The following is a 13,145-nucleotide window of genomic DNA, read 5'->3' on the forward strand; positions in this document are numbered from 1 at the left end:
AAACTTCCCAACAAAGAAAAGTCTAGGACTACATGGTTTCACTAGTAAATTCTACCAAACATTTAAATAAGAATACTAATTCCTCTCAAATTTCTAAAAAATTAAAGAGGAAGGAACACTCCCAAACTAATTTTACAAGGCTAGCATTATCCTGATAACAAAGTCAGATAAGGACACTATTTGAAAAGAAAACTACAGGCCAATATCCCTGATGAATGGATGCAAAAACTCTCAATAAAACATCTGCAAACCGAATTCAGCATCACACTAAAAGGACCACACACAATCATCAAGTGGGATTTAATTAATCCTGCATGTAAGGATGGTTCAACATACACAAATCAATGTGATACACCACATTAATAGAATGAAAGATTTAAAAATCATGACTGGGGCAGCTGGGTGGCTTGGTCAGTTGGGCGTCCAATTTCGGTTCAGGTCATGATCTCATGGTTCATGGGTTTGGGCCCCACATTGGGCTCTGTGCTGACAGCTCAGAGCCTGGAGCTTGCTTTGGATTCTGTGTCTCCCTCTCTCTCTCCCTCTCCCCCACTCATGCTCTGTCTCTCTCTCTTTCTAAAATAAATGAAAATTTAAAAAATAAAAATAAATAAAAATCCTATGATCATCTCAATAGAAGCAGAAAAAAGCATTTGACAAAATTCAATATTATTTCATGATAAAAATTCTCAACAAATTGGGTATAGATGGAATGTACCTCAACATAATAAACACCACATATGACAATCCCACAGCTAACATCTTACTCGATGGTAAAAGGTTGAAAACTTTCCTAGTAAGATCGGGAATAAGAAAAAGGTACCCATTCTCACCACTCTATTCAACAGAGTACTAGAAACCCTCGTCAGAGCAATTAGGCAAGAAGACATAAAAGGCACCCACATAAGAAAAGAAGTAAAACTGAATCTTTTGGCAGATGATATGATCTTATATAGAGAGAATCCTAAAGACCCTACCACAAAGCTATTAGAATAAACTAATTCAGTAAAGACGCAGATACAAAGTCAACAGTAATCAAAAATCAGCTGCATTTCTATATACTAACAAGAAACTATCTAAAAAAGAAATAAAGGGGGCGCCTGGGTGGCTCGTCGGTTAAGTGTCTGACTTCGGCTCAGGTCATGATCTCGCGGTGTGTGAGTTCGAGCCCCGCGTCGGGTTCTGTGCTGACCGCTCAGAGCCTGGAGCCTGTTTCAGATTCTGTGTCTCCCTCTCTCTCTGACCCTCCCCTGTTCATGCTCTGTCTCTCTCTGTCTCAAAAATAAATAAATGTTAAAAAAAATTTAAAAAAATAAAAATAAAAAAGAAATAAAGAAAATAATCCCACTTACAACAGCATTCAAAAATAATTTCAAACTTAGGGATAAATTTAACCAAGACATGAAAGATCTATATGTTAAAACCCACAAGACTGATGAAAGGAACTAAAGAAGACACAAATAAATGGAACGATATCCTGTGTTCATGAATCAGAAGAATTAATATTGTCAAAATGTTACTACCCAAAACCATCTATGGATTCAATGCTATCTCTATCAAAATTCTAATGAAATTTTTCACAGAAACAGAAAAAAATCCTAAAATTTATATGGAACCATAAAAGATCCCAAACAGTCAAAGCAATCCCGACAAAAAACAAAGCTAGAAGCATCATAATTCTTGATTTAAATCTATATTACAAAGCTATAGTAATAAAAATAGTGTGGTACTAGCATAAAAAACACACAAATCAAGGGAAGATAATTGAGATCACAGAAATAAACTCATAAGGTCAACAAATATTTCATAAAGGAGCCAGGAATATTCAATGAGGAAAAGATAATCTCTTCAATAAACAGTGCTAGGAAAACTGGATACTCACATGCAAAAGAATGAAATTGGACCCCTAAGTCACATCACTTAAAAAAAAAACAAACTCAAAATGGATTAAATATGTAAACATAAGAACCCAAACTATAAAACTACTAGAGGAAAACATAGGGGAAAGCTCCTTGACATTGGTTTTGCAATGATTTTTTGAATGTGACACCAAAAGAAAAAATAAACAAGTGGGACAATATCAAACTAAAAAGTTTCTGCCTAGCAAAAGAAATAAGTCAGCAAAATGAAAAGGCAACCTACAAAAGAGGAGAAAATATATGCAAACCATCTATCTGATAAGGGATTAATATCTAAAATATATAAGGAACACATACAACTTCATAGCCAAGAAAAAAGACCTATCTGATTAAAAATTGGACAAAGGACTTGAATAGACATTTTTCCAAAAACATACAAATGCCATGTAGAGTATATGAAAAGATGCTTAACATCACTAACCATCAGGGAAATGCAAATCAAAGCCATAGTAAGTTATCATCTTACATTTGTTAGAATGTTTATCTAAAAGATAAGAGATAACAAGTATTGGCAAGGTTATGGAGAAATGGTATCCATTGTGCACTCTTGGTGGAAATGTAGATTGGCGCAGCCATTTTGGAAAACAATGTGGAAGTATTTCAGAAAATTAAAAATAGAACTACCATATGATCCAGCAATTCCACCTCTGATTATATATCCAAAAGAAATGAAATCCCTATCTTGAAGAGTTATCTACTCTCCTATGTTCATAACATTATTCACAACAGCCAAGACATGGAAACAACCTAAGTGTCCTTCGATAGATGAATGAATAAAGAAAATAATTGTAATACAATGGAATATTTTTCATCCATAAAAAAGAAAGAAATCCTGGCTTTTGTAGCAACATAGATAGACCTTTAAGGCATTATATTAAGTTAAACAAATTAGAAAGAGAAAGACACTCTATGTTCTCACTTACATGTGGAATCAAAAAAAGCTGAATTCATAGAAATAGAGAGTAGAATGGTGGTTGCCAGGGGCTAACGGATGTGAGAAATGGGGAGACACTGGTCAAAGGGCGCAAATTCTAAGTATAAGATGAATAAATTCAGGGGATCTAATGTACAGCGTGATGATTATAATAATAATACTGTATTATATACTTGAAAGTTCTTAAGACAGTAGATCTTAAATATTATCAGCACACACATAAAAATTTAGAATTATGTGAAGGGACAGAGGTATTAGCTAATCTTACTGTAGTAATCATTTCACAATATATATCTGCATCAAGTCATCACATTGTAAACCTTGAACTTACATAAGCTATGCGTCAATAATACATTGGTAAAGCTGTGATAGAAGTATAAGCACGGATGATATAAGACTATTGTAGTTTAACTATGGAAATTGACGATAGATGAGGGTCCAAGTTCATTTTAGTACGCAACTTAAAAAATGTAGTATACATTTTTAAGTATACTTTAAAATAGGATACTGTAAAAACTGGGGAATAAGTATTCTAAAATTAGCATATTTGCAGTTAAAATCCAAATTATAACTAAACAGATATGGCAAAACATGTCATGAAAATTTCACAAAATTATTTGGGTTAAAGAGGGACATGTGAGTTAAACAGCTATGGATTAAACAAACAAACAAAAAATCAGATGGGCTATAAAAACCAGTCCTGTGAATATAATCTTACTAACATTAAAAAAACAAAACATCTACAGTTTTCCACAACTCTTCAGGTAAACAAAAATAGTTCAGATAGGCTACAAGGAACAAATAAATAATACAGGAAGTAAGAGACGAAGGTGATTAACAGGAAATTATGGGGAATGAGGTGGGTGATGGTGGAAGTCCACATAATTATTTCAGGCAATGGCAGAGACCTTTCAAACTGTGAAAAACAAATTCATTATCATAACAATCCGTGGAGAGAAGAACCAAGGAAATGCTATCATTACATTTAGACCTTCCACAGGAAAACTGGTCAAGGCTACAAAAGAATCTTACAGTCTTATCTGCTTCCTGTCTATGCTTTATAAAATCCACCACCACCATCTCACCCCCAACCCAGGTAGTGAACTCTGATAATGGCCTTCAACAACAGTCCAACCAAAATGACTGGTGATAAGAACATGCCTTTAGACAGAATTATCAGTGCCGCATGCTCTGGAAACTACAACTCTGCACACAGCGCTTAGAAGCATCCTTCTCTCTCCTTCCCTTTCTTATCTTTTCCTTATTTTTTCCCTGAAAAATTAAATTTTGAATATGTAAGCAAAAGATAATTCAGCTGAAAATACTAGAGAGTAAAATAATGAAATCTGATCTTCAAATGACTAATAGTCATACATTCCGACACACTTCATCCATACATAGAACATCATCTAATAAAATAATGATTGCCGTTTTCTTCATGGCTAATGTATTCATTCATGTATTCAACAAATATTAATGTTTTTTGAGTCTAAGGTACTATGCCAAATACAGAGGACACACAGAATAAGAAGTTCTTAAAGCTCACAGTCTTGTAAGGGAAAAACCCCTTATTAATCAGTAAGGAAAAACTATGGAGTAGAATTTCCATACCATCCCTGAAGACAACCGTGAGTCAACACATCAGCTCTGTACTGCCTACCTCTAGACTTTGTTATCTGAGAATAAAATCTCTAATGTGTTGAAGTACTATATATTTTTAAATAAAATATATACATGTAAAGAGTTAGTTTTATAAGTTTTTAAAAAATATTTTTATTGAAAGATTAAACACAAATATAGAAAACCATACAAGTAAAATGGGTGGCTTAGTGAATTATCCTAAAGAATTAATGAACACTACCTAGGCTGAGAAAGAGAACTTTGCCAGCAACCCTAAAGGCCCCTTCCCTGTGCCTCCAATCAGAATTCTCTCTCTACTGCCATAAGTAACCATTATCTTGACTTTATTCTATCAACCATTTTCCTTTTTTTCTATAGTTTCATTGCCAAAATGTGCATTCCTAGACACTATAGTTCAATCTCACTCTATTAAAAATAGGGTATGTTATAAATCTCTTTTAATCTTGAAGTTATTCCTCCATTCCTTTCCTTTCATTAAAATTTATTTGTTAAAGAACCTGGGACAGGGGCACATGGGTGGCTTGGTCAGTTAAGCGTCTGACTTCGGCTCAGGTCATGATCTCACAGTCTGTAAGTTCAATCCCTGTGTTGGGCTCTGTGCTGACAGCATGGCGCCTGGAGCCTGCTTTGGATTCTGTGTCTTCCTCTCTCTCTGCTCCTCCCCTGTTTGTGCTCTGTCTGTCTCTCTCAAAAATAAATAAACATTAAAAATAAACAATAAAGAACCTGGGACATTTGACCAATGATTTTCTGTGAACCCAGACTTTTTAAAAGTTTACTTTAATTCCAGTATAGTTAACATACAGTGTTATATCAGTTTCAGTTGTACAATACAGTGATTCAACAATACTATATATTACTCAGTGCTCATTATAAGTGTACTCTTAATTCCCTTCACCTATTTCACCCATCCCCCCACCTACCACCCCTCTGGTAACCATTAGTTTGTGCTCTATAGTTAAGAGTCTGTTTCTTGGTTACTCTCTTTTTTTCTTGTGCTCATTTGTTTCATTTCTTAAATTTCACATATAAGGGAAATAGTATGGTATTTGTCTTTATCTGACTTATTTTGCTTAGCATTACACTCTCTAGCTCCATCCATGTTATTATAAATGGTAAGATTCCATTCTTTTTTATGGCTGAATAATATTCCATTATATGTGTACACACACACACACACACACACACACACACACACATTATATACATACATACATATATATACACACACCACATCTTCTGAGAGCCTAGATTTTGACAACTGCCATCTTTTGGTGCATTTCAATGTGTTCCCCTGTCTTCTGTATTTCCTGAAATCAGACTCAGATTAATCCCTCTGACCAAACTACAGGTAGTGTGTGTGGCAAGGCTAGATATATAATACCTGCTTTTTTCCTTCTTATAATAACACTTGTTGATTATCAGATCTTCATTTACTAAAGACTGTAAAATGATGATGTTCTGTTACTATAATTTTTTCATTTATTGATAGAATACTTTTATTATTTTTATTTTTTTAAGTTTACTTATAATTTTGAAAGAGAGAGAGAGAGAGACAGAGAGAGAGCAGGGGAGGGGCAGAGAGAGAGAGAATCCCAAGCAGGCTCTGCACTGTCAGCACAGAGCCCGATGCAGGGCTCAAACTCACAAACCATGAGATCATGATGTGAGCCGAAACCAAGAGCAGGATGCTTAACCGACTGAGCCCCCAGGTGCACCTTGATAGAATACTTTTAAAAAGACACAATTCTCCTCATCTACTAATGGGTTGTCCTGTATTATATAGTCATATAAACAAGGCAGAATAAATGCTAGATTCTTTTCCTTTATTTAAAAAACTATTTTTTTTAATGTTTATTTTTGAGAGACAGAGCGTGAGCGGGGGAGAGGCAGAGAGAGAGAAAGACACAGAATCCGAAGAGGCTCCAGGATCTGAGCTGTCAGCGCAGAGCCGGACACAGGGCTCGAATTCACAAGCCGTGAGATCATGACCTGAGCCGAAGTCGGATGCTTAACCGACTGAGCCACCCAGGCGCCCCTCTTTTCCTTTACTGATAAGTTTTCAAGATAACAAATTGGTTCCATTATGTTCTAAGGTAATAATTTTTCATTTAATATTATTATGAATTCATGGATTTAAAAATATTTGCTGGGTTTCAATCAATTGCAATTACCATCATTTATGAAGCTCAAATTATACCATCAGATCAGTTGCAAGCCTCTTCAAGATGGCTTCTGAATTCTTCTGACAAGAAGTTTTTTCTTTATTGAGATATAATTCATATACCATAAACTTGCCCTTATAAAGAATACAATTCAGTGGTTTTTAGTATAGGCTTAGGTTGTAAAACCATCACCAGTCTCTAACTCAACTTCATGACCTGAAGAGAAACCCCATTCTCCTTACCAGTCACTCCACTGTCCCCTCCCCCACTAGTTCTTGGCAACCTTTAATCTACTTCCTGTCTCTATGGATTTGCCTGTTGTACACATTTCATATAAATGGGACCATACAATATAAGACCTTTTGAGTCTTGCTTCTTTCACTTCACATAATGTTTTCAAGATTTGTCCATTTGTAGCACATATCAAAAATTCATTCCTTAGTATGGCTCAATAATAATCCATTTATATAAATATACTAAAATTTGTTTATCCATTTATGAGTTGATGGACCTTTGGGTTGTTTCCATTTTTTTGGCTATTATGAATAATGCTGCTATGAAAATTCATGTATAAGCTCTTGTATGAATATATATTTTTAATTCTCTTGTAGAATTTGATATACTTTGACATATATATGCATACCTGTAAAACCATCACCACAATCAAGATAATGAACACAACATTCCAAAGTTTCCTCATACTTGGGGTACCTTGGTGGCTCTGTTGGTTAAGCATCCAACTTCGGCTCAGGTCACGATCTCATGGTTTGTGAGTTCAAGCCCCACGTCAGGCTCTGTGCTGACAGCTCAGAGCCTGGAGCGTGCTTCAGATTCTGTGTTTCCCTCTCTCTCTGCTCTTCCCCTGCTTGCACTCTGTCTCTATCTCTCTCTCAAAAATAAATAAACATTAAAAAAAAAGTTTCCTTATATCTCTTTGTAATCCTTCTTTTCTCACCCCCAAAGCAACTATTCTATTACCACAGAGACTGCATTTTCTAGAACTTCATAGAAACCAAATCATACAGTATAAATTCTTTTTTGTATGACTTTTTAAATTCAGCATAATTATTTTCAGATTAATCTATGCTATACCATGTCTCAATAATTCATTATATAGCTTAGTAGTACTGCATTGTATGGATATACCAGATTATTTATGTATTATCACCATTAACCACTGCTACTGATCCAGACTGAGCTTGTTCCTAGTTTTTAAAATATCCATAAAAATATGGAAATGAACATTCATGTACAAATATTTTATGGACAATGTTACCATTTTCCTTAGGTAAATGGAGTAGAAGGTTTAAGAGTAGAATGGCTAGATTATTTGGTTTATTTAACTTTTTAGTAAATCAAACTGTGCTCCAATTCACATTCTCATCAGCAGTGAATTAAAGTTCCTCTACAACTTTGTCAATATTCAGGCAGCTCTCTGAAAAGTTAGACTGCTGTTTTTCCTCTTCCTCCTTCCCATGGGATATACCCCAAGTTGTGCATCTTCTCCACCTGAGACAAGCAATGATGGTACAGGAAGCTACCCTTTACTCTTCTTTGTTCTCAGTGGCATCGAAACCATGCCAATCCTGTCAGTGCTCCAAAAGAGGTGAGACAGGAACCAGTCTCACCCTCAGGCAGCCCTCCAAAAAGCTGGAAAATTGAATACATACTCTACTCTTCTCCTTCCCTCTCCCCCAAGGAGCTGCAAGCTGGGGCGTCCTCTCCCTGTGCTGAGCTGTGCAAGCTTGGGGGAGAGGCTGACAAGAAAAAGTGAAGTTGCTCTCCTTACCCATTTTAACGTGTCTGTCTGTACTCAGCTGTGTGCTCACTGCAAATTCTTAGCTGGATTGCATTTTGAACGGTACATCATTGTTAAAGCAATGTTTCTGTGGAAGAAGGACTAGGACTTCTTGTTCTAACATCTTGCTGATGCCACTCCCCAAATTCTCACTCTGGACTTTTTATCTCCTTCAATATTTAAGCATAGTTATTTTAATATGTGAATCTGGTAACTATTTTCTAGGTGCCCCTGTCTATGGTTTCTTCTGTATTTCTTTCATATAGGATTAGTCCTCTGTGTTTCTGGCTAGTTTTGGTTGAGTGTTGGGAATATTTATATATAAAATTTTACAGGTATACTTAAGGCCTAGAATGTAGTTATCTTGTTCCAGAGAGGATTTTCTTTTACTGGTAGTATATAGCTATATACTACAGTAGCATCAAGGATCACTAGAATCCATTTTAAGGAACTAAAATGATCTCAAGTTCCACTTCAGTTCCTCAAGGGACCTTATGTAGACCTTGACTCATTCCTCAGCTGTGGTCCTTTGTAGTCTCAACTCAAAGGATGACAGCTTTTAAAGAAATGTCCCTTGGTAAACCTGAACTCAATTTCCCCCATCCCTACGGGTATCGATAGTGTGTGGACAGCTTTTCAGTTACTTCTTCCAAAATCAACTGATGCTCTGGGAAAAACTGGTCCCAAATGTCTGGCTCACTTCTCTAGGTTTCCTTCTTTTCTCGGACCATGGTTTAGTCACCTTTACTGCTTCTGATACTTTCAAGAAGATGATGCTTATATTTACATAGCTTTTCTAGTAGTTATTGCTAAGAGGGTTAGTCTAAGTTACACAGACCACCGTTACCTGAAGAGAGATACAGGTTTTATAAATTTATACTTTATTGTAGTTTTTCTCAGTGGGAGTGCTACCAGTGTTTTTGAAGTAAAAACTCTTCTGGTGCACATACATCATGCATGAGGGATGTTTAATATCCCTGGTCATGGGCACTGAATGTCAGTAACATCCTTCTCCTCCCCTCATCAAATCATTGTAAAAACTCAAAAACATGCGAGGCTTGTAAGGCACTCATTAAGATAAAAGGCAGCATTTGGGAATGTGATATTATTATATTTGTGTCATTATTTTTCTATTCCTTTTCATGGTAAATCTTTGCTTTGATTGACCCGTTAGAGGTATACAGCCTCTTCTAAAAGTAAAAAAGTCACAGGAATAGTGTTTGGCTAAAATCAACTAAGTCAATGGTTAGGAGGGACCATGGACAGGCTGCAGGTAGTCCATGAAGCCCCTAAAATATTTTCTAAAAGTATATGGCAGGAGGATTTAATAAATAAGATATTCTTTAGAGAAGTAAGTGCCACCAGTGAGAGATTATCTATTTCATACACTTAAAAAAAAAAAAAAGTTTAATTAAATTAGGACTTCACTGAAATGACTGAGTAGAATCTTTCAGAGGGGAGAGAAAAAGGGATAGGTGATTTTTTAGTGTTTGAACTTCTGAAAGGAAATAGGTGTAAAGGGGTAAAAACTACTACTTGGGGATTGGTATCACCATTCATCTTTATTAGGATACTATAAAACTCCGCATATATTTACATTAATTTCTTCTGAGGCTTTCTAAATTTGACAATTGAAGTCACAACAGAAGAATAAGGATGGGGCCATTAATGAAAAAGAAGGGATAAATTATAGAGCTGAGCAAGCAGCAAAATTCAGCATGATATAGAAAGGAAACAAGAGGGCAGGAGTTTTGTATAAGGAATAATTCCATGGGGATGCAGAATATGAGCCCTAAGGAAGGGAAGGTTCCAGTGTAACTAAAAAAAGACCCAAAGACAGATGGAGAACACTGACAAAGACTGAATCAAGGAGAATGGGACACTCATATGTAGGCACATATAAAGGACAAGTAAGAGGTAAACAGGAATCTCAGGCAGCCGTGATCAGAAACATACTCACTTTAAAGTTATACTATTTCTATCTACAACTATATGGTCAACTAATCTTCAGTGAAGCAGGAAAGAAGAGACTCTTAAATACGGAGAACAAACTGAGGGTTGATGGTGGGGGCGGGGGTTAAATGGGTGACAGACACTAAAGGGGGCACTTTTTGGGATGAGCACTGGGTGTCATGTGTAAGAGATGAATCACTGGGTTCTACTCCTGAAGACAAGACTGAACTGTATGTTAACTAACTTGAGAATAATAATAAAAAAAGAATATCCAGTAGGAAAAAGACAGTCTCTTCAACAAATCATGCTGGGAAAACTGGACAGCAAGAGAAAAATGAAACTGGACCACTTTCTTACACCATACACAAAAATAAATTCAAAATGGATCAAAGACCTAAATGTGAGACAGGAAACTATCAAAATCCTAGAGAAGAAAACAGGTAACAACCTCTTTGGCCTGGTCCAGAGCAACTTGTTGCTAGATATGTCGCCGGAGGTAAGGGAAACAAAAGCAAAAATGAACTATTGGGACTTCATCAAGACAAAAAGCTTCTGCACAGGGAGGGAACCATTCAACAAAACCAAAATGCAGCCTATGGAACAGGATAAGATACTTGCAAATGGCATATCTGATAAAGTGTTAGTATCCAAAATCTATAAGGAACTTATCAAACTCAACATCCAAAAAAACCCCAAATAATGCACTTAAAAAATGGGCAGAAGACATGAAGGCACATTTTTCCAAAGAAGACATCCAGATGACTAACAGACATATGAGAAGATACTCAACATCACTCATCATCAGGGAAATACAAATCAAAATCACAATGAGATACCATCTCACACCTGTCAGAATGGCTAAAATTAACAATATAAATAGTGTTAGCAAGAATGCAGAGAAAGGGGAACCCTCTTGCACTGTTGGTGGGAATGCAAACTGGTGCAGCCACTCTGGAAAATAGTATGCAGATTCCTCAAAAGTGAAAAATAGAACTACCCTACAATCCAGTAATTGCATTACTAGGTATTTACCCAAAGGACACAAAAATACAGATATGAAGGGGTACATGTATCCCAATGTTTATAGCAGCATTATTAATAATATCCAAACTATGGAAAGAGCCCAAGTATCCAATGACTAATGAATGGATAAAGAAGAGGTGATATATATACACAATGGACTACTACTCAGTCATCTAAAGGAATGAAATCTTGCCTTTTGCAAGGACATGGCTAGAGCTAGAGAGTATTATGCTAAGCAAAATAAGTCAGAGAAAGACAAATGCCATGAGATTTCTCTCATGTGTGCAATTTAAGAAACGAATATATGGAAAGGGGGGAAAAAAGAGAGGGAAACAAACCATAAGAGACTCTATTTAAAAAAAAAAATTTAATGTTTATTTATTTTTGAGAAAGAGACAGAGCATAAGCAGGTAAGGGGCAGAGAGAGAGGGAGAAAGAATCTGAAGCAGGCTCCAGGCTCCAAGCTGTCCGCACAGAGCCAAACACAGGGCTCAAACTCACGAGCTGAGATCATGACCTGAGTTGGACGCCCAATCAACTGAGCCACCCAGGCATCCCAAATCATAAGAGACTCTATCATTAAGAGACTTAATGATAGAGAACAAACTGAGGGTTGATGGAGGGAGGGGGGTGGGGGATGGGCTAGATGAGTGATAGGCATTAAGGTAGGCACTTGTGTTGAGCACTGGGCGTTGTATGTAAGTGATGAATCACTAAATTCTACTCCTGAAAACAATACTACACTATATGTCAACTAACTAGAATTTAAATGAATTTTTGGAAAAAAAAATTAGGACATCTGAGTGGCTCAGTTGGTTAAATGTCTGACTTCTGCTCAGGTCATGATCTTGCAGTTCATGAGTTCAAGCCCCCATCAGGCTCTATGCTGACAGCTTGGAGCCTGGAGCCTGCTTCGGATTCTGTGACTCCCTCTCTTTCTGCCCCTCCCCTGCTCATGCTCTGTCTGTCTGTCAGTCTGTCTCTCTCTCTCTCTCTCAAAAATAAATAATGAACATTAAAAAAAAAAAAAGAAAAAAATTTTGAAAAAAATTTTTATACTACACCCTAAATGAAGTAAAAGGTATCCAATGGATAGAGGGTACTTTTTCTGATGTCCTCCCCACAATTCTTCAGCCTTGCCATTGCTAGAAAATTGAAGATAAAGTCCTGATCCAGGTGATAGATTAGAATAATGGGACTTTTCGTTCCATCTGACAAGGATTCTACGAAACTAATTCATCTAAGGAAAAGCAAACTATACTATCTATTCATTTTTGAAAGCATAAAGAAAATCTGCCTATTTTCTAAAAGTCGAATTGACTCCAGAGCAAAAGAGGCCAGGGTTAAAACTTAAAAAAAAAAAAAAAAAAAAAAAAGAAAGAAAGTAAAGAATGAATACCATTTAAGATTAGGACCCATATAATTATATATTTTATACATCAGGTATTTAATGATTAGCTTTTATTCTCTTGATTTATGTCAGGTGACATGAGTTTCAGATAAATCTTTTTTTCATAGGCTTCTACAAGAGGACACTGACAATGGGAGAAAAGACATACCCAACTGCTGGAACAGGAGAGCCACACTAGTGCCTGTGACAGGAAGACTGTCATGCAAAGGAGTCTGGATCAGCTGTCTGTCTCCTGCACCCAAGGAGAACAGCTTCTGCAGAATGGGTGAAAAACACACATACACAAACATAAGTGATTTCT

General features: G+C 36.3%; 1 protein-coding gene across 5 annotated transcripts in view; it reads right to left on the minus strand.

The window, feature by feature from the left end:
- The window catches only part of SBF2 (SET binding factor 2), a 473,279-nt gene that overhangs the window by 226,417 nt on the left and 233,717 nt on the right, over window positions 1-13,145 (minus strand). For all 5 annotated transcript variants that reach the window (XM_042959198.1, XM_042959197.1, XM_042959196.1 and 2 more), the window contains exon 6: window positions 12,993-13,098. In XM_042959198.1, the coding sequence (XP_042815132.1) occupies window positions 12,993-13,098 (106 nt within the window). The remainder of the gene's footprint in view (window positions 1-12,992; window positions 13,099-13,145) is intronic.

Source organism: Panthera tigris, chromosome D1 (assembly GCF_018350195.1).
Source record: "Panthera tigris isolate Pti1 chromosome D1, P.tigris_Pti1_mat1.1, whole genome shotgun sequence".
NCBI lineage: Eukaryota > Metazoa > Chordata > Mammalia > Carnivora > Felidae > Panthera > Panthera tigris.